This window comes from Anopheles coluzzii, chromosome 2, assembly GCF_943734685.1.
Source record: "Anopheles coluzzii chromosome 2, AcolN3, whole genome shotgun sequence".
Classification (NCBI taxonomy): Eukaryota; Metazoa; Arthropoda; class Insecta; order Diptera; family Culicidae; genus Anopheles; species Anopheles coluzzii.
In genome coordinates, this window is record NC_064670.1 from 89,907,932 (window position 1) to 89,930,116 (window position 22,185).

At 42.0% G+C, this 22,185-nt stretch overlaps 3 protein-coding genes across 8 annotated transcripts in view; 1 reads left to right on the top strand and 2 right to left on the bottom strand.

The window, feature by feature from the left end:
• Window positions 1–1,585: 1,585 nt before the first annotated feature.
• On the bottom strand, window positions 1,586–8,911 carry LOC120949714 (ras-related protein Rab-3). Of its 6 annotated transcripts, none has more exons than XM_040367183.2 (6): window positions 8,745–8,911; window positions 7,747–8,098; window positions 2,931–3,155; window positions 2,743–2,861; window positions 2,487–2,658; window positions 1,586–2,372 (listed from the first exon to the last, which is right to left on the bottom strand). In XM_040367183.2, exons 3-6 carry the CDS (start codon window positions 3,153–3,155, stop codon window positions 2,223–2,225), a joined length of 666 nt encoding a protein of 221 aa, XP_040223117.1. In that variant the 5' UTR covers window positions 7,747–8,098; window positions 8,745–8,911; the 3' UTR covers window positions 1,586–2,222. The 6 variants fall into 6 exon arrangements, with proteins under 6 accessions (XP_040223117.1, XP_040223118.1, XP_040223116.1 ...); XM_040367184.2 differs by having other exon boundaries at window positions 8,740–8,911; XM_040367182.2 differs by lacking the exon at window positions 8,745–8,911 and adding an exon at window positions 8,298–8,608.
• LOC120949713 (juvenile hormone acid O-methyltransferase) lies at window positions 3,659–5,879 on the bottom strand. The gene is made up of 3 exons (XM_040367180.2): window positions 4,583–5,879; window positions 4,228–4,508; window positions 3,659–4,139 (listed from the first exon to the last, which is right to left on the bottom strand). The coding sequence occupies exons 1-3, from the start codon at window positions 4,969–4,971 to the stop codon at window positions 3,955–3,957; spliced, it is 855 nt and encodes a 284-aa protein (XP_040223114.1). The 5' UTR covers window positions 4,972–5,879; the 3' UTR covers window positions 3,659–3,954.
• Window positions 8,912–15,555: 6,644 nt separating the features above from the next.
• Window positions 15,556–22,185, top strand: part of LOC120961063 (uncharacterized) — an 82,162-nt gene continuing 75,532 nt past the window's right edge. Inside the window, exons 1-2 of the mRNA XM_040384668.2 lie at window positions 15,556–15,803; window positions 17,246–17,492. The gene's annotated coding sequence lies outside the window, so the exon portion shown is untranslated. The remainder of the gene's footprint in view (window positions 15,804–17,245; window positions 17,493–22,185) is intronic.

The window sequence follows — 22,185 nt, forward strand, 5'->3', positions numbered from 1 at the left end:
ACCTGTCCACAGAGTTTTTTTTGCTGTTTTGTGAATCACTTCAAACCCTCTCCGCACTAATCTCAACCTTGTAATATGTTTATACTATTTTCAAAGTCGATGTGATTTGTTACTTAGACTAAAATAAAGTTCTATTCGCGTTTCGCTTGCCGCATTGAACAACTCGTCCCTCGTAACGCTATATGAGGATGTGTAGTTTTGCACAGTGAGGATGATAATGACACATGTATGTATATATATTTATATTTAAATGACAGATTCCAAATGGTTTTTGGTCATTCGTTTCCCAAACATAAGTAGTTCGTGCCGCGAGGTTGTGCAGCATATGGTTGGCGTGATTGTTTATGAGATCTTCTTTAAAATAAAATGGCTTCTTTAACCGATTAACCCGCTACAAGTTCCAACATAAATACTGGTTCTTCTTTTTCTAACTAAACAAAGTAAAGCGTTGAAAGCAACAGATTTTTTAAAAATTACATTACATGAAACGAAAAGCTTCAATGAACTTGATACGATGGGCATCCTACGAACAATTTTCTGTACATTGGTAATACTGCTTCCATAACATGTGATAGTTATTTTTTTAAAGAAGTTCGAATAAAACACATCCTAAGATGTATACGTCCACCTAACTGAGCTTAAAATGCTGTTTGTGTTTGTGTGTATATGACTTTTTGTGACCAACAGCTCAAATTTGCTCTCAAACATGACCCATTTCAGGGTACGACTCGTTTTTTGCCGCTTATACATCCTTTCGTGAAACAATAATGGGATTGAATTTGAATTTTACCTTCATCCTTAAGCTTATTGTCACTCCTCGCTACAAACAACGTATCTAAACAATACAAATCCTCACCTTATACGAACTCATCGAATGATCGCCACGCCATCCATGTCTTTAATCTGAGCCGGATCTAGTTGGCTGGATGAAACTACACATCTGCAGTGCTTGCTCGGTTCTCGCATGCTGGAACCAGAGCTGGATCATCAAATCCCCGAGCTAAAACGAACCACGAAATGCGGTTGAAACCAAACATCGGAAACGGTCTAGCAGCATCAACGTCCATATGGTGCTTTCCTTTACCATCGTACACTCACTACATCATCTGTGCCTATTTATGTTTTGCCGTTGTTCGTTCACGTACTCACGCACCTATCGCATCGACACACGGAACTTTTAAGCGACCGTTGTTGCGACTTGTCACACTGAATGATAATATGTTTACAATAATAGACCGATTTATGCAACCAACAAAACAACATCACTTTTTTATGTAAAATGGCGTCGTTTTATGCTATCCGACTCTGCGCTATTGTTTCAACACTAGGTCCATTTTTAAATATACTCTCATGCTGCGTTGAAATGACTAACCCATAGCTACACACAGTGACCTTGAAGTGTATTAATGTTTTGCAAATTTGCTTTCTTGGTTTTTTCTTCGATATGAATATTTTCTGCACTTACTGAAGTTATACTTTCATTAAATTACGGAATAAATTCTAATAATCATTCTGTTTGTGTGTGTGTATTTTTTTTAAATTGGATTAATTTAATTTTATCCTTTTGCTCTGCTTAGTGGATGTTTTTGTTTGTTTGTTTGTTTTTTATAACTCGTTCTCTCTTCCGAATAGTTACGAGACGTATGGATTGTTGTTTTTTGTCTGGTTTTGTATTTGATTAGTGGTTAATGTACCAATGTGTTGTTCCATCGTCTTACTACGAAAACCCATCCATCCGTAAACCACATTTTGTCCGTTACATACACATACACATGCTCATATCTTAATGTTTCCAATACAACTCAGGTTGCTATATTCCAAATATTCCACTATACTTCCACCTCAAACCTCACTGCAATGCTCGATAGTCCTCGCCCACGGTTGGACGTTTGGTTACACCACAGCAGTAGCAGTAGTTTGTGTTTGCCTTCGGCATACTGCACCGTCTGTGGTTCAAATCGGTTTGCTACATTGTTGTGTTGTGTATTTTGCCATAGAAGTTCACAGTTCACGACACTGGATCTTCCGTGGGCCGCTTTCGGCTAGGAAAGCATAACGAGTGCTTGAAGGTGTTTGAGTCTGTGTAGGGATATTTGTTTGCGTATGTGTTTCAGTTGGGGTTTGGGGGGAGGGGGCGTTCTTCTTTAGCTACACCAAAAAACCTTACACGGGCGCCCGAAAGGTGCGAGCACCCGCAAGCAAATTTGAAGAGGTTGCTTCTTTTAGCAGTTACAGTTTGCATTGGGTGGCCCCTGTCCTGGCTGGTCAGTCAGTCGCTGGCCCTTCGGACCACCGGCCACCAGTGTTGGATCGGAATCTAAGCTCTCCGACATCTTGTCACAGATGATGTCTACCAGCCGCTCAAACACGTCCTTTAAATGCAGCCGTGATGGTGGTGGTGGTGGTGTGGAGTAGAAAAGGAGAATTGAAATATATTAATCTCATTGCTAAGGCTTCCGTGATACCACTGCGTCTCAATACTCTACCGTAACGTGTACATTCTCCTTGGCGGACGTTTCGAAGAATTCCACGCCAAGCTGGTCGGCCAGCTGCTTGCCACGCTCGAACGAGATCACTCGCTCGTCCTCCATGTCGCACTTGTTGCCGACCAGGATGACTTGTGCGTTGTCCCAGGAATAGGTTTTAATTTGGGTAACCCTGACGAAGGAGATTGGAAAGTTACGATTGATACATGGCAAGGCAGAAAAACTGCTTTTCCACCATTCTGTACAACATCCTTACCAATCCTGTACCGAATTGAAGCTTTCCTCGTTGGTGATGTCATACATCAAAATGAAACCCATTGCACCGCGATAGTATGCTGTCGTGATTGTGCGATATCGCTCCTGTCCGGCGGTATCCTGTAAGTGAGAGTGACACAAAGGAAATTTTGAATATTTTTTAAATATGTCACCACCACACATACTTACCCAAATCTGTAGTTTCACACGCTTGTCATGACGGAACACGGTTTTGACCTTGAAATCAATGCCCACCGTCGACACGAAAGCTGAGGTAAACGAATCGTCTGCGTAGCGGAACAGGAAGCTGGTCTTGCCGACGCTCGAGTTGCCGATGATGAGCAATTTGAACATGTAGTCAAAGTTCTGATCGGACGCATCTTTCTGCCACTTGGGATCACCACCGCCGGCCATCTATGTGGGTAAATAGATTTATATGGTATGAATCACACCTATCAAGTAAGCTGTTTCAAGCGCAGAACATGTCAGCACATAAGATTGTTATCTGGTCCACCACGTCACTGTAATCTATCCTACAACAGTTGTTGCAAATACGTTCTTACACTTTGTATGACCTTTCTGGTGCTCGAATGCATAACAATAATCGTATGCAACCACTGCACTGCAATCATGCATCGTATGAGGTTGTGGCGAAACTGATGCCACCAGCTCTAGGTTGGGCCACTAGAACCGATCGCACACGGCAAGCAATACAGTTGCTTGTTGATAATCTAGACCTTGCGCCAGGGCTTCAAAGCCTCACAAGCGCATGGAGGTGAACTTAATAAATAGCACACTCATGAACTTACTGCAATAGAGCATGCGGTAAGCTTGGTTAGGCTGTTTTCTTATCACCATTTCGATACACGTTCTTCGAGCAAAATAATAGCTCTAATAGCTCTGTTTGGTTTATTTTTCAATAGGCAGTATAGACTGGTCGAGTACAGGGGTATTAGTTAAAAAAATCGTTTTTTGGATAAAAGTGTAGTTGATTGTACTTTGCAAACAGTTAACAGTAAACGCAAATAGTAGTCATTTGTTAATAATAACCATTTCCGAGGTAAAAATAAATTTATTGAACTTTAGGAGCTAGAAACAGTTTGCTTAAAAAGGGTGTATTTCAAGTTAATGTATACTATCATATTGAAAAATTTCTGATGAATTCCGTTTTCAAAGTATTCCGGTAGGTATATCCAATGCTTCCATTTGTTTGTTATTTCTTCGCATAAACAACCACCAACTTGTATGGGGATATGAATTGAAGATTGCAATCATTCTCTTCGCTGCCAGTTTTGGTCAAGTACATCTGCCGCACAACAGCGATATAGTCCAGTAGGAACCTATCCTGCAGTTCTGGTGGCATTCGTTCACTGAATGGATTCACAGCCAAAACTGCTCCTGTAGGAACGAATTGAAAAAAAAAACCAAAATGAATTTCCACACTCATGACAAACAAGTCATTTCAAGTCATGACAAACGCACTTACGTTTCAAATTGTCCAGCCCTTCGTACACGTACAGCTTGTCGCGAACCTGTATCTGATACTGCTGAAAGCCCACCGTGCACAGCAGATCCTCGATCTCACTTGCTGGATTTTCACAATACTGGTAGGGCGAAATGTACTTTTCTACGTCGTACATATACTTGGACCACTTGGGTGAGCGAGACAGTTGGTTGTATATGTCAAAGATTGGGTTGTTTGCCAAAAACACCAGCAGACAGTCACCGCCATGCTGCAGAAGGTTATAGATGTTGGAAAAGGCTACGCTGCAATCAATATCGCGTCACGTTAAAATCGACATCAATGCACATTACAGTCTGCATTTTTTTAAGGTACTTACTGCTGGTTCTGAACCCAGTGTAGGCAGTAGAACGAGGTAACGTGACTAAATTGTCCCCAGCGGGACAACTTTGCACTATCGAGTTTGATGCCGATGTCAAGGGTGTCGAACTCGATCGTCTTAACGTGACGGTACGATTCACGTGCATGGCGCACCATCTGCTCCGAGATGTCTGTCGCCAATGCGCGCGCCACAGGAGTGCTTCCGCGGCTCAGCACCGGTAGAATGTAGTCCACCAACACGTCCCCGCTGCCACACCCAATGTCTAACAGGGCAACCTCTTCGCCATCCCTTGGACAGCTGATGAGTGGTGCGTATTCTTTCAATATCTCCATCGCATCGCGCCGCTGCACGCCATTCGCTTGCTGGTAGAGATTAGCTTTGTTCATGTTACTTTCACTTTTCTTTTTCTACTCTCTTTCTATAGCAACAGCTCGAAGACGTTTTCTAATTCTCACAACACGCTACACTTTCACCTTCGATCGGAGTTGCCCAAACCCAAGGGGATCATTTACCGGTTCCCGGCGACAGACCGCAGATCTCAGCTGGACAGCGTTTGGTGGACACCGGAGAACTTACTGTACCGCTTCGGGTAGGGCCAACAAACTTCTGACGGTGTTGGAATGTTACGGTTCCCGTTTTATAATCCAGCCCGGTTCTGGAAGCCAAGCCTCACCCCCGATACCTCCGACGATTCTTTGCTCTGAAAGCTTGATCGCTGATCTTGCTGCTCTCACCTTTAGCGATCGGTGCGATCTAAACGCGCATCCGAAATGGGAGGCGTGTAAGAACATCCCTACTCCCAACCCCAAAAGCCCCGTAACAAAAGCCGTTGACTAGAACCCGCTTTGTGAATGACCATTCAAAGAAGGGCGATTGAAATCGCTTGAGCTTGACCCCGGCGATACTACGCTTTCGAACCCCGGTAAAGAGGCATTTGTGACGTTGCTGCGCGTTTGCATTTCGAACGATGTGCTTCAGCTGCGATTTGTCCGAAAAAAAAGGAGCGAGTCGCGTGTTTCTGTATTGTTTCGTTGCGATAGCCTTGCCGTGTACGGTTTGCTTCACATTCGAGGAAAATACACAAACGATTGCGCAATCGAAATTCTTATTTACATTTCCTTGACACGTGGTTTTACCACTTACAAAACAAGTAGTTTGCATACGAATAGGCTTTGGGCACGCTTTCATTTGCAGCAATACCGTGCGTGGGTGCTAATTGATCAGCGATGATGAGAGGTGACGCATGGCTTAGGAAAGAGCGAAGCAGTAAATATGCAATGCTCGGGCAATGCATTTTAAATGCTTGCTTTAACACGAGCAGTGTTCGTTTAAGTTAGTTTTGAGTAACCATTTCCACAAGATGTATTTTTCTCCTACTAATATTTATTCCAAACAGCTGGAGAAAGGTGTTTTATTAGCCTTTTATTATTTTGTAATAGGTTTTATGAGAGCCATACGGCAAAGCCGTCCCTCCTGATTAAAAAAAAATAGATTTTATGATGTTTTCTTACTATTTTCAGCAGTTTGTTGTATTCAAATCAACATCAACATGCTTTCAATGTCTAGTTATTTTATTCTACATTGTCTTTAAGTCAAAAATACAAAAAATACTGGAAACTTTAAAACATTACATGAAACATTTCCATTTGTCATAGAATGCTACAATGTGTTGTTCTTCTTCTTATAAAAACATTTCTCAAAACTAGATCGTTAACTAGAAGTTTTTGAAACCTGTCATACCGATTGAAGTGATTTTGGTTTACCAATTGTTTTAGAAATCTTTTTTCTAGTCTTTGTCAGGAAATTTTCTGAAGAGATGAAATGATCAAATTTGATTTATGGCCAAATAGTAATAACATTTCATAATTACATTGTTTTTCGCTGTGAACGATCTTCAATAGTGGGTAACTTAATATATATATATATATATATATATATATATATATATATATATATATATATATATATATATATATATATGTGTATATATATATATATATATATATATATATATATATATATATATATATATATATATATATATATATATATATATTTATATTTATATTTATATCAATATTTATATCAAAACTGACTGCTGTATTGTGTTGTAATTCATTTACAGTCAAGCAGTGATTTTTTTTTTAATTTGATAGCACTCGAAAGAAAAAAATGTTTTATTATTTTTTTCGTTCTCTTGAACATCAATATAAAATCGAAAGCAGTCATAAAAATCAAACAAACATTCTGGTTTTAATGTACATAGATAGAATAGCCTTTAATTGGAAAATGATAAAATAAACCTCAAAATTTTGATTTGGTGTAAAAACAATTTTTGAATTAAACTTGATACATATCTTTTAAACTAAAGGAAATGCTATGAAAAGCAAACTTTCAAGGTTATCAAGTAACTTTAAAAAACTGTGTCAATATTTATAAGTACGTACAATGACAAAAAATAAGTTTAACACTTTTCATCTTTCAATCTGCCTACCAACGTATTTTTCTGCCTATGCCGTTTCAAGTGAAGGAAGCTACCCAATCTCCGGCAGCTAGCTTCGTTAAAACGGAAACAATTAATCGCACGGTCAGAACATAACGTGTCCCGCGCACCCTTCCCATCCCCTGATTTTCAACCCACATAAAAAGCCGCAGCTTAACTTATGCCTATCTGTGATTGTTATTGATTTTTTCGTTAGTCGCTCATACATTTATGCATCAGATGAGCGCTGCGCCGTTGAGCGTGTTCTTGCTCTCGAGGCAGAATCAGATAATACCGCCAGCAGCCCAGCAATTGGTCCGGGCAGCAATAGTGAGCAGTAAAAAAACCTGAGCCCAAAAGACCAGTCTCCAAGACTGGCGTTGCCGCTGGCGTCAATAGTTAACATTTTAGTGATTGACCTTCCCGAAGCGGATGGTGTATGTCTTGCGTAATACAGCAGCGAGCAGCGCGAGAAAAACATGACGGGCTTTTTTGACATTGTGCTACTTTTACTGTACCACCCCGCACTGCACATTGCGACCCACTGCCTCGTTAGGTTCTTCTCTTCGCCAACCCTTCGTACGTCCTCTCGTATGACGTCTTCCAGTGGTAGGAAAGTCTCTTGTTGACAGTGACAGGACGGATCAGACCTGACGGTGGAGGAAATTCATGCACGTACCTTTTTCTATGCAGTGACTGTTTGCTGATGGAAAATTCCACTGGAAAACTTCCGAGCTCGGTTGACGAGTTGGCTGCAGCTGCCCTTCTTGTGCGGAGGATGCGTGTTATGTGTTTAGCTTAGGGCACGAGCGCCTCGTCGACGCTGGATCCGGAATCACTTAATTTCTCCAGCAGGATAGTCACACACACAGACACACACAGACACTCGCGCTGTCACACAATAGTCGTCCTCCGTCACTGAATCGAAGCTGCTGCAGTTTATTTTATCTTCCGCACTATCGCACTTTGCTGTATGATACTATGTTTTAATACCACTTGAAAAGCGTTACCCGTGCGAAACGGAAGCGATCCTAAAAAGAATAAGAGTATGTGTTAACTGGGTTGACCCACGGTGCACAAGTGAGGGCTCCTGCCAGGGTGAAACTATCAATATTTTCCCCACTGCTGGTTACGCAGCCTGCCTGCACACAGCCCACCTTCCCAAGCACCAGTGTCTTTCGCAAGCAGTAGCTACACTTCCTTGTAGGCTGTGAGTTTTTATTTTCCCACCTGCAAACACCACACGGGGAACGTGAAGAGCTATTTTTTTCTTCTCTCTAGCTCCCTTAAGTGGCACTTATTCGTCTATGCCTGCACACACTGTTGGAGTGCTGCCTCAGAGGACGATCTATGTGTCAAAATTCACTGTGCTGAGCTTTTTCACAGCACTCGTCCCATCTGCTGGACCCACCTACACACTCAAATACATGTACAAACGCTCACACACACATCCACAGACAGACACTCATACAACACATGCACACTAACTGAGGAGGGGAAACCAATATGCGATGAAAGGCCAAGAAAAAGAAAGAGAGATATAGAAAAATCTCCCCAACAGCCAACATGTAGTTGAGCTAAAAGCTTGGAACTTGCCAGCCAGCACGGGTTTCTGGACAGCAAGGGACAGCAAACTTTGGTATGTCAAACTTTCGAGTTTTAGCACGCTCACCTCACCACGGAGCACTAATCAGTATGATTGAAGATTTTCCACCCCTCTTCGACACACTGAATTCTGTGACACTGGGTTGTGTATTACACCGAACCGTCGCTGGCAAGGACTGCGAACATGAACGCACCGACGTGTGAATGCAACGACGGCGGATTCGACTCAATTATTGATCTTATTTACAAACGGTCGCCTCCACACGACCACATCACGAGTGGGAGCGAGCCTTCGAGCATGCGCATCCGGTCTGATGTAAAACTGTTCGAAAACTCTTCGCCCTCGTTGCGTTCTCCACAATGTCCACCCTCGGCAGGGTACCCCGATTGGAACCACTTTTATGAATGAATATTTGACATTCCATACGCATAGCTGGTACGTCATAGCTAGTGATTTTCGAAATGTGCAGGTTTTCGTTGAAACTAACAGCAAGCTTTCGGAAAAAGCATGCTAAGCTTTTGCATAGGTGTACATAACCATAAGAAAATGTTTGATTCGACCAGTAGATGAATATTCCTCAGCAGTCTTAAATTTTACATTTACAAACGTGTTAACTTTGCTACTGTTTGTTACACTGAATAATTGCTTTATGATATCACGCAATACGATTGGTGATATTGTTGTTTCTCTGTTATAGTATCATTCAATGTTAAATATTGGTAATTCCTAATATCAAAACTAATTGTAATAGAAGTAGATAAGTTCGATCTCGGTTCCTGCTGAAAGCGAACGCTGGACGCAATATTATTTTTTGAACAAAATATGATATCTCTGGAGGTAACTTTGAATAAGCAAAATGAACGGCTTCATGATATACAAGCATTTGAACGATATCAAAAATCATCACTTGAGTTTGAGGAGCTACGCTAAAATAATTTTAGGAGAAAAATATAGTTCATAACAGAATTCATAACAAAGCTTCAATCGTTTAGGATTGGCATAAGACATATTTGACTTATTTCATCAGCTATCTGAATGGCCTGCAAATAGGCAAAAAAGTTTCGCAAAATTATGAGAACTCCTGAAACCCCTGTAGTAATTAGTCCGCCAATGTATATAATGATAATAAAAGATTGAATAGTATGACGGTATTAAAGATATTCTTTTTTTTATTCAGAGAGAACGATTTCGGCCATATTGCGGAAATATTCAGTAATTTTATAAAAAGAGTTCCTTTCCATCTTGTAAACTCATTCAAATCCATTTGTGGGCCAGATTTAATGTTGCGGCGGGCCGTATTTGGTTCGCGGACCGGCCTTATTCAATATTAAGCTTAATCTAAGCGATAGTAGATTATATTTTCAAGTTTCATTGTCAGTGACACTATCCTTCTTGTCAGTGAGTTGTCTCTGAATAGAAAAGGCGGTAAAAATTATCGGACGTTTTTCTCAATTGTTTGAAATCTTTGAAGAATGATAAACCTACACAAATCCTGTACAGATTTTTTGACATCCTTTTTATTATTTGACTTCACCCAACTCTCTGCAAAATTTCCTCATTTTATGCACACACAAAATCAGCAAGGTGTTAGTCAAAGCGTAATGTTATCTGTAATATATCAGTGTGTTAAAAAACAATGGAGTAGTTTAACATACAAATCGTTTAGTGCTGAGATGAAATTACAAACTAGTAATTCAACAAATCACTCTTTTTTTAGAACTCCCAGACATAGGATTAGAAACATCTCTATTTGCGAAATCTATCTTGGCCTTAGGAGCAACAAATCTTATCAGTTGTGACGTTACAAAGTTGAATGGTTGAATGCTAGGCATTTTAAAGAATACATCTGGATTTAAATATGCATCACACACCGCCTTGTCCTTAGCTCTAGTTTACCTGTCTATGTCGAAACCACCGTTCAGGACATGCTTTTCACCTGTTTGTCAAGAAATAAGTCTGACTAACAAACGAGAAATATTCTAAACTTAAATCTATTATGCTCGAAGCTTTGAATAGGACCCATCCATCGAACGGGCAACGATACATATCTTTTGAAATGGGCTAGAGGTGTCAAGGAATCGCAAAATCACTGATAAAGTTTTTAAATTATATTTACGATGCAAAAGATGCTTTTGATAATATTCTGCGTGATGTAGCATTTTTATGCGACTCATTGACATGTATATAAATAAAAGGTTCGCGAAAATTGAATATAAATATTTGTTATTTATCACTTTTTATTTTTCTTTTGTTTTAAGTACACTTCCTACGAACCATGAAATGAGTCGATTGTACCCTTCTTTATCCATTCCTCTCAATGTTTTAAAATTCATCAATCGAGAAAAAAAACATCATTTTTACTTTAATATAATGTCCTGAATAACTCCTGATTTAACAAATTATTAACAGTTACAGAATACAAGCAGATTGCCAACAACGCTTTAAACAATTTAAAGATTTAATTACAGGATATTTTGGAAGTCCTGCAGCATTAACAATTAGGCGGACTAGTTCCTATAATGATGAGGGAGTATCAATTACCATTCCAAAGCTATTTTAGGAATAGACAGAAAACGGGTCGAACAGAATACAGTAAGACAAAGGAGAGTGAGGGATTTAATTAAAATATGAAGTAAAAAAATATCGAAACATTTTAATATGTATAGATTCAGTTAATTTTATGGAAATCTGCTATTTGAAACAGACGAAAAGTTGAAGGTAAGATCCAAATACTTTTTTTTCTATAAAATAGATTATATTCATGTTAGTCAATGAACTTTAAGTTATTGTATGTGATAAAAAACAATTCAACAAGTTAAGGTTTATTTTTAATCAATCAATAATGTATGAATCTTTGCTACACATGGGAAAAGAAAAAGTTTGCTGTTCACGCTTTGTAGCTGTAGGTCAGCATCAGTTATAACTTTCTGTTTTTTCGGTCACGTATGTTTCCCAGGTGCATCGTTTTCTCACCATTTTCTATCATATCGTTGGGCTCGTGTAATAATATTTTATCACATGTTCTATAGCAAACCCGAAACAGTGTGAAACGTGTTATCAATTCAATACTCACAGCGTTCCACGCGTACTATCTTTCCAATATCGACTTGCGTCATGCGTTATCCACGAGTGTGGACGAAAAAGTTTCTCATGGGAAGTTATATTTATTACCACGCGATCGATACGAACCGAAACATTGAAAGGCTTTCCCTGTTTATTGCTGAATGTAACAAATACGCTCGCATTTTAAATAACGTTCCGTTCACTTATCACCTTGCGTCGAACATGTGTGGGCTATTCCATTAGAGCACGTTATTATATTCATGCCTGCAGCGCATGGCGCGTGCATTTCGGGTGCATAATCCCAATTAAATGTTACATTTTATGCATGTGTTCCATACGCCTACCGCAGGGTATTGTCGATACAAAACGTAGGGTAATCCGCTTTGGTTTACGACAACCACATGGCCTTTCTAAGCTTTAGAAAGGATTCTACCAACGAGACCACTGTAAACAATTACGTTCTTGTTTCGATGCTAAATGCTTGTTAAATGCGTATTAACCATGCCTATCCAACCCAGATTTGTAGTAAAGGGCACCATAACTATGTCATTCACATTAAAAAAATTAACTTAGATACTTTAATCTTAACATTAAATTGTTGTTGGTAGCAGCGCAGAATTCTTCCAGAATTCTACGTTTGTAAAGAATGTTACAAACAGCCGATTCGCCTTACATTATGATATAAGTCTAACTCGTGAATGTGATTTTTTTAGTTATTGCAAAACGTGATACGTATATTTCATACATACATCTATGGAAATAGTGTTTTCAAAGGATTATTATAAAAAAAAAACAAAGTTAATCTTTTTTCCAGTAATATATTTTATTATCTTAATTCCTTCGTTTTGTTTTGCGTGATATTATCGTTTGCAGTTGTTTGTAGGAGATTAATTAGAAATGAAATGATACTTATCCAATTGGCAATTGAAACGCCGCTCATCTGGTATGAAAGAGCAAGAGTTAAAACTATTAACATGAATACATGGTACAATTAACATGAACTCAATACCCTAGAAGTGCTAAAACTGCGAATTATTGAAGTTAATATTTTTCTAATGGGTTAATCCTAAGTTTAACATGATCATGCAGCTTATTTTAGACGTTTTTACGGAATGTCTTAAGACCTTTCCCTATGCTCCAGATGCAGTTAAAGCACGAAAGACCTTGATGCCTCGGTTCCCACGCAAGGCTATAGAATATAATGTGTGTCTTGAAATCAAATGATATATTCGTATAGTTTAAAGCTGAAGTGTCCATAATACCAAAGATGAGAAGCCAAAGCAATAATTATGAGGCCCAACATCTTCAGTTCAATTCTACAAACATCTACAAAGCTACATGGTATAACGAAACGCGAGAAAACAAGGTACGAAAAGAACGAATCTGTGTCAAAGAATTTAGATGGATGAGGGTTAGTATTCGCTGCAAACGAAGTTGGTTCCCCCTGTAAGACATTAATTATAATTAAATAATATAAAATAATGCAAAAATGAAGCATCAAATAAATTCCATATATAAGAGCTCTTGTTCAGCTGGTCGCGATTTCCTTATTCGGGTTCTATTGCGTTTGGTGTTGTGCAATTTGCAATGTTGTTTATTAATTTTCTGCCTGCTTACCTCTTAAAGTTGCTGATCTGCAGGTTAAGTTACTTACTTACTTTGTCTACAAAATGTTAGCACGGGCTTAATGGTGGACATCTCCGCGCCATATTGATACCTAAATTTGGAATCCAAACGTTCCTTCCAATCCAATCCAATCTTCCAAAAAAAGACTGTAAGAGCTGGGTGGTCCTTTTTCGTACGTATAACATGGCCAGCCCACCGGAGCCAGGGGAGCTTGATACGCTGCACGACAGTGAGGTGGCCGAACACCTCATATAGCTCGTCGATACATCGGCTTCCACGCTTACGGGGTTAAAAATTCTTCTGAGCATCTTCCTCTCGAACACGGCTAAGAGGGTTTCGTCAAGTTTAGACATTGTCCATGTCTCAGACGCGTATGTGAGTACCTGTACTATTTAGGTACAATATAGTCCCAGCTTCATCCGTCGCGAAATGTTGGACGACTTCAAAAGTGCGTTCACCTATCTGTCCGTAACCTTTACGTTATTTTGAATATTGTTCGTAGAGCCGCTGATGTTGCCACCATCAGATTGGTCTTTGAATTGGTTATCTGCAATCCAAGTTTCTCTCTCCACCAGTTCGATCTCTTGGCAGGCTTCTGCTACTTAGGAGTGCCGCAGACCAATTATGTACATATGATCAGCGTACGCCAGGATCTAGGTTGACTTATGGAAGATGGTTGCCAAAGTCTCCACCCTCGAGTCCTGGATTGCCCTGTGGCACCAAGTTTAATAGCAGACAAGCAAACTCGTCCCTTTGGCACAGACCTGTGCTGGTAGCCCTGAGTTGGTCATAGTCATTTTAACTATCCTTATCAGTTTGGCTGGGATTTCAAATGAGCTCATGGCGTCTTACATTTTTACCCTAGCTATGCTATCTAGCTGGCTTGGAAATCAATGATGAGATGGTACGTGTTTTGTCTGTATTATGCTATCTTCTCCAGTGGATGATTTTCCGTTTCGGAATCCTCTTTGATAGTTTCCGACTATCTCTTTGACGTAAGGGACAAGTCAATCCTGAAAGATCAGGGAGAATATTTTATGGGCAGTAATAGGAATAATAGGTATTAATACCGTAATACCCCCGTAGTTGTTGCAGTCCAATCTGTTTACCTTCTTCTATACGGGATATATGATGCTGAGATTCCAATCACAAGGAATCGATTCGCTAACCCACATTTCAGTTTTACTATGAGCTAACAAAAGCTCTGTACCACTAGTGGGCTTTCAGGACTCGGCTTTCAGTGACTTATTTATTACCATAGCAGGATAGTTAGTCTTATGTATGGGGTAAACGGACCATTTGGTGCTTGAACCCATCACGAGCATGTTGTTAAAGTCGTACTAGTTGACGACTCTATCACCAGATCGGCCCGAACTAGGACTAAGTTCTACGATCCGAAATTTGGTTATGACTCACAAAGAATCGAAACGAATAGTTTTTTTTTATTCGATTCATCGCAAAAAATTAAGACTTTTGTAGTTTTAAGTACTACAAATATCAGCCATGTTGAACAAATGGCATCCTAGTTCTTCACAACAGCTCTGCAGCGTTTATTGCGACCCGCACTGTAATACTACTGCTCCGATGCAACTCCTGCAATAGCTAGTGAACCGTACGAACGAACAACGATTGACAGTGCACTGTACACGGCGCGTCAATATATACCCGCGTCCGTCAAACATTCCCCTGCGTCAGAAACGGTCCCAGTAAAGAACCACAGCAAACCTCCTTTCCTCCTTCCCCCTTACCAGTGACTCTCGTCGTGCCAACGAGCGCGGGTTGTGGAAATAGTTGTCGAAGTATGCGGAGGTTTTCCCATACACTTTCCCACCTTCCACGACTACGCTTCCTACCGATGCACTCTGGCTAAGCGAGCGAAGGGAAAGAGAGGGAGAGAGAGCGAGATCGCGAGCGAGATATAGAGAGAGAACGAGAGAGAAACATAGCAGGAACCAGAGCGAGCTGAGAAAAATATGCTCACTTTCGCCATGCTGCCTTCGCTTTCATCGCAGCGCGCTGCCACACTGCCCGAGCCGCAGGCGCGTCACCTTCCCCTCCTGTGGCCATGCATTTGGGGTGTTCGTGCTTTGGCTGTTCGGTTGCTTCCTTCCGAACCACCAGCAGCAGAAGCGAGTGCCAACAAGAACCCAGCACCAGTAATGCTGCGCCAGTCAGCTGCTCCTTGTAATAATAATCTCCGTGCATTAGTGTACATGCTCATATGCTGCGGCTGCTGCTGCTGCTGCTCAGCCCTCCACCTATAGCGTAACGACAACGACGGCGACGTCGTCGTCTCGGGACGAGCGATCGTAGTAACCGCCAGCTGCGGTCGTGCCGCGCGTTTGCCAAGGGTTTCCGTGTCAGTTCGAAACAAGACGCGCTGTCGTGCGGACGTGTATCTCAGCGGTTGGTTCCTGTACGCTTGAAAGACGGTGTCGGTGGTGCGTGTACCTGCGAATGGGATAGGATGAGACGAAGATGATTAAGGGAGGAGGTGAAGGGAAGGAGAGTGTTGAGTAGTGAGACTGTCCACTTAAAAGTGTGCCCCGTTTTTGGAGCTCGCCAAATGTACTACCAAACAGGCACAGTGATCGTGCGTGTGTGTTAGTGTTTTTCTGCTGCTTTTCCCTCCGTTTAAGAAGTGACTTTTCGTGTATGTGTATAAATTTATATTATCCCCCCTCCCCCTTTAACCTCATTGCCCCACACCAGTTCCACTTTCAGTGATCTTGAAATTTTGCAAACTTCTTTTCCAATTCTTTCGGTTATTTTTGCATTGCACACCGAGTTTCGCTCGGTGGTGGATCCACTTTAAAATATGTCTTCCTACCCATTGAACCCGTCGCCGAAGGGAATGATGTGGTGTGATAGTTGTACGAGTTCCTATGGTGGTGCCGTGAGTGCCCGTCATTTGCTAGTTGCTGCGGTTTTTTCGTGCAAGCACACAGATGAATGCACAAGCGCCACTGGCAACCCACGGTTGAATTGAATGCGTTACACTACGCGCACTGTACCAAATAGAAGAACCCAATCTGTTGATTGCGGAAGATCCGATCACCTGCAAAAGACACACGTTAAAAGTGGCCAGCTGCGGAGTGTCTGCGGCTTGTTGAACCAGCTAACCTAGCTTTCCTAGGACTAGAGTGTGCAGGAGGGTAAGGAAAATAGCCCTGCTGAATGGAGTGGCAGTGCAGGTCCCGCAGCGCAAAAAAGAACAACCATCGTTCCCAAAGCAAACAACGAAAACACACACAAACACACACACACCACAGGTGTGTGGCAAACCGGGCGGGTCGCGGTCTGCCGTTCCGATCGACCGCCTGGGAATTTCTGCCAAATGCCGTCATAGCGTGCCCATCGACAGGGCCCCTCGCCACCGCGCCGTGCGGATCACATTTCAATAAGTTATTAAATATCAGTAGTAAAAATAAACTCAAACTCAGCCCCCCGCATTTGTGCGCTCGGCCGCTGGGCAAAATATCACGCTACGCAAGGCGGTCGGTCGCGGCAGCATGTGGTGTGGTGTGCGGGGTGAAAAGACAGGAAGGAGGCGATAGGAGGGGGGGTGCGGGTAGGGCAGTGTTTGAGATTTGGCGTAAAAAACAGAGAAGGCAAGCGACAGGGGACATACACCGTTTGTGACGTGGGAAAAAATGTCAGTGAAATGAAGCGGCCGTCGTCTGGGGTGGCCGACCCGGCTCGTTCGGTGAAAGCGGGGGCAAGGGGGCAAGTGTGTTGGCATACCAGCGAGTGCGAGTGCGTGGACGAAGGTGTGGAGCTTCCACTCAATCCCTTCCGCTCCTCCCATCACACCATGCCAACAAGTGGATGTGGAAAAACGTTTGTTTGATTTTCGGGGGTTTTGTTGATTGTTTGATTGCAGTTCCGCCGTTGCTGCTGCTGCTGCTGCCGTGTGCTGTTGGTGTTGTTGTGAGTGCTCGAGTGCAACGACAAAAACGCCTACACTAACCAGTGCATTCGAACCGTTTGGGGCACCAGGGAACCACCGGTGAGTGTGCAGCGGTCGTGCGCGAGTGCATCCGAACGAACGAGAGCGTGTGTGTGTGTGTTTGTGTTCTGTGTGCATCCGTGAGGGCTCTCCGTAACTAGTACACCGGCTACCCGGCAAGGTGAGTGGCAAAATTTGATTAATGCTATCAACTGGTGGCAGATAGGGCCAGATCGAGTTATGCTCCCAGCACGAGTTGTGCCGTCCGCGTGCGCGTGGGTCTCGTTCGTTCCCGCACAGCTTGATCGCGCCTGTTTGCGCGTGTGTGTGTGTGTGCGCTTCGTACCGAGGAGGTGTTATTTTTACACGCGCTGCCAGCTCCACCGGCGGTGACATCCGCGTTTCGGAGACACCAATACACTTGTGTATGTGTGTGTGTGTGTGTGTGTGTGTGTGTGTGTGACTTCGGAATCGACACGGTGAAAACGAACGCCCGTAGCAAAAATGCTTTCCATACCGGTGCATTACGCGAGCTCGATCGGCAATCTGGGAAACTCTGTACCACACCGTTTGTGTGTGTGTGTGTGTGTGTGTGTGTGTGTGTGTGTGTGTGTGTGTGTGTGTGTGTTTGTGTGACATCAGCAATAACATCAGAACGCTCGAGCCGTGTAGAAGGGTCCAACCGACCCCCAATCTCCCAGCGGCTGATCACTAGAACCTCGGGCTCGAAGGGAAAAAGACACTTGTTATCGTTCGTTACATTTAACTAAATCTAATTATACTGCCATGAAGAAAGGAGCAAGAGCAACAAAAAAACCAAACGGAAACGTGTCGCTGTCACCGTTTGCCGTACCATGGTCAAGCGCGTGGGCAAACACGTATCCACGCATACACACACACACATATCCTCCGATTCAAACCGCTCCCTCTCTTTAAACGCCCTCCGAAACAGGTTTACATTTTAAAGTGTAAATTTGTTTTGCGTAATGATTGTGAGCGTGTTTTTCGTTGTTTTTTTGTTGTTGGTTTTTGGTATTACATTTTATTTCATCCTCTCGGCAACACCTCAACTGTGCGCTTTGCTTTACGCCGAACGTTCACGACAGCATGGCGATCAGTACGGAAGAATGTGGCTTGGTCTCGTAAGAGAGGGGGTGTGAGGAATATTTTTTCTTCTAACGATGAGGAAATTTTTTAAAATGAAGCACATAAAAACGCATGACGGGCCAAGATCTTAGTCGAATAGGAAGTTTTTACTAGACTCTAGTTGCTTCGGATGGACAAAGTGTAACGATCACTCTAATGAACGTTCCGCCTTAATATTGGTGAATGTTTTAATTGAAATAAAAAATCATTTTGCTCTTCCTTAATTCATTAATATTCTTTAAATATGCTTTATTTATCCATTTACGGGCTAACATAAATAAAAATGTATCGAAATACATACGAATTACAAAATGCCAATCCGAATTATCTTAAGCAATGAAGCCATAAACAAACAAAAAAACCCCAAGTGCTTACGTCTTTCTTGCGCGAATCCTCTCGATCGAACATTTGCACCCTGTGCACCGACCAGCTTCACCTAGCACTCGTCAAGTGTCCGTTTCCTCTCGCCTCTGCTACAATGAACCCGTTTGTGCAGCAGAGTAAATGTGGCGCAGAGCTACGGTTTGGTGGAATGTTTTAACACCCGTCACAGGACACACAGGGTCAGCATCTTAGTCACGGGCAGCCTTGAGTGGAAAACTGGAAAATGTACATACACACGCACACAATCTCTCAGTGACAAAAAAAACAACTCGCTCCAACACAATCTTTCCACACATCATCCAATTAGTCACGTGTATAATTAGAGAAGAAACATCCTCCAATTTTCCGCGCGACGAGGTAACGCTGACGTCATTGCAACATCTGTCGCGTGTGCATAAGGCGATAGAACCGGGCTGAATCGCGAGAAAAAAAAATGACCCCGACTTCAGATGAGCACGCTCATTAGCTGCAGAACATCGGGATAGCTTAGCCTTTGCGGTATGTGCCTTGCCTGCTTTAAAGACGCCCTATTGTTTGTTTTATTTTAAAGAAGGAACTTAACAATGCGACCAATTTATGGTGAACAATCTAAGCTCAATCAACTATAGCCGTTGTTCGTGCTGTAAAACAAGTTGTAGCACCTTTTCGTTTGATCATTCTTCCTCCCGGGCATCGGCTGAAACTAGAGCGATTACATTGATCGAGCCATTCCCCCATCGGGTTTCGGTAACATTTCCACAAATTTCGTTTAAAACGTCCACGATTGTGTGCTAAAAAAGTTAACAGTGTATTTTTTTCGCCTTTCTTTTTACCCGAAACGTAGTCGTGAAACAAAAAAATGTGATTTTGGAGAAAAAAATGGAGAGTTGGCACGCTCCATTTGCTAGCGAAACCTCCTAGCGGCTGCAGGAGAGAAGCGATGGAAAAGCATCAAAATTGAATTTCACCCAAAGGCAACGATTTGATTTCCTAACGAACTTGTCTAACGGTTGCGCAAACTTACGATGGACTAGCAGGGAAGCGTTATGATCAACTTCACGCTCCGAAACGCTCCCGTGAAGGCGTGTGCGGGGTGGTCCATCCGATAAGGGTGCAAATGCACTCGAACGTAACGAATTCTTCACCATCTCCCCCTTCCTACCCTCTCTCCGTGGTACGCATGTAAGGCTGCAGCTGCTGCGATGAAGCTGCGCTGTATGTGAGCCTGCACATGCTCTCCCCCCCTCCTCATAACACCAGTACCTGGCGGCTCCATCTTGCGTTCTCAATCTACTTGGCGCCTCCACCGTTAAGCCAATTGACAGCACACCCTCCCATAAATTGTTGTCAGTGGCGCACGGGAGGGAGGGCGGGGGGAGGAGACAGGCACACAAACCCAAAACAATAATGCAAACAAATGTGCACACTCACAGCCGAGGGAAACAACCTTTCGGGTTCGTCCCTGCTCAACAGACACGGGGCACCGTGCCGAACACTGAAAAACTTTACCTGTGTGTGTATGTTTGTGTGTGGCTGGGTGGTAGACGAGGTTTTTAGAAAATTCGCAAGTAAGACTTCGATACGTTCAGGGCCTCGGCACGTGTTTGCAATGTGTGTATGTCTGTAGGTGTGTGCGTGTGTTCGCTCTGAGACGGATAATTTAATTTGAATTTACGTGTTTCTGCCACGCATCGAACAGCAGCTAAAGCCTCCCCCAAAAAAACAGAGCCATAAAAAGTCATATCAGGCAGAGTCAAAAAAAAAGCAATGAAAGACAACATAACGAACAAGTCCATAAGCGTAAAAGCTGTTGGGAAACATATCTCCAGAGAAGCCTACATCATTTTGTCATGCGCATGGTTATTACATCTGTAAGATTCTTCGATATTCGAGCATAGGCTGGCGAAAAAAAAGTATTCGACATTATGATAATGATAGGTACAACGGCACCAACAGCAAAAACTATCACGCAATGCACACCACTAAAAGCTACAAAGTGCCTCGGAATACCAGTTGCCCTCTTTAATAACGGTGATATACATTTATAGGGGTTTTTTTGGTCGGTTGCTTCACCACGACCGCTACGACTTGCACACAACGTGACTTCTTACAGTATGGCTGAAAAGTTCCAACTTTCAACAGTATTACGGTTTCCCGAATTCGAAGGCTCTAGGCAAAGTTTGACTTTTCCGTGACAAGCGACAATTACTGTAATGGTAGCAAAGGTTCCAGGCAGAGGAAGGGATCGAGCAGCCCATACTCTCCTGTTCCCCCCCTTCATAGCACTCTGTATCAAGCATACGTAAGGTGTATATGTATTGCTGCTAAACCAACCAGGAGAGAAAACGTGATCCTAAACTGTTTGGAAGTTTGTAACGTCAGTATCCCTGATTATTTGAGACAGATATTTTCTCCGGAAAAATATTGAAAGATAAAACCGATATAACTTGTGTGCTCTTTCGCGTTTGATTTTTTTATATTATTACTTCCTTGTGCTGGTCGTATCGTAAAATATTTCATTACCATACCGCTTTTTAAACCAACTGATGGCACAGGGAACAACAACACGATGGTATGCTCATTGAAAATACAAACACGTACCTACATATAGAGAGATACTATCGGATGCAACTTTTCCATTAGCATGTGATGGCTGGCTAAAGATTTTCCGGACCTTCCAGTACAGGATGAGAACAGGGATGGCAAAAAAGGGGCTCAAAGTCTTTCGCTAGGGCGAAACAGTTTTCACACGCGCTTTCAAGCTTTCCGATCTAATTATTGAAAGTATTTAACTCATTTAGCTCGTCAAAGCGCCCCCGTTAATGGATTGCTTTATTGTTGAATGTTGGACGCAAAGTGGGCTTCACTCTTCACTTCCCAGTAGGTAACGTCATCTTGTTTGTTAGTTTGAGTACAGCAAAGATCACGAAAACAAAGTGTTGAACCAAAGGATGTTTTGGTACAGTTTTATGTATCCTTTAAATCTTTCTTTTGCAAGTGTCTTTCAAACATATCTTCAACAAAATTGAATCCACCAAATGATACTGTCTAATTGGCTACAAATATATTTTTTATAGCTCATTATAGTTCAGAAAATCATTATTTTCCATTTTTTTGTAAAAATAATAATAATAAGCTTACTATATCATGAAAATTATTTGGTAGGCTAGGGTAACCTTTTTTCGACTGATTGAACGATCTTTTTTTGAACGACCTGGTCAGTTTGAAACGACGGCGATAAATAATTTTTTTTGTGTTTTTATTTATCGCCGTGGTTTCAAACTAGAGATGTGCCTCAAGATCCAGAACCGTGCAATTTATTCAGTTCATTCGAAAACATGAACGATATTTTATTTTTTTTTATC

Excerpts from the sequence above, each read along its gene's own strand:
- LOC120949714 (XM_040367181.2), bottom strand. The coding sequence starts at position 3,373 with ATGATTGCAGTGCAGTGGTTGCATACGATTATTGTTATGCATTCGAGC. Across the intron at positions 3,156-3,304 it reads CCAGAAAGGTCATACAAAGT|ATGGCCGGCGGTGGTGATCC; the intron begins GTAAGAACGTAT and ends TTACCCACATAG. Across the intron at positions 2,659-2,742 it reads TTCAATTCGGTACAGGATTG|GGTTACCCAAATTAAAACCT; the intron begins GTAAGGATGTTG and ends CTCCTTCGTCAG.
- LOC120949713 (XM_040367180.2), bottom strand. The coding sequence starts at position 4,971 with ATGAACAAAGCTAATCTCTACCAGCAAGCGAATGGCGTGCAGCGGCGC. Across the intron at positions 4,509-4,582 it reads CACTGGGTTCAGAACCAGCA|CGTAGCCTTTTCCAACATCT; the intron begins GTAAGTACCTTA and ends TATTGATTGCAG. Across the intron at positions 4,140-4,227 it reads AGGGCTGGACAATTTGAAAC|GAGCAGTTTTGGCTGTGAAT; the intron begins GTAAGTGCGTTT and ends TCGTTCCTACAG.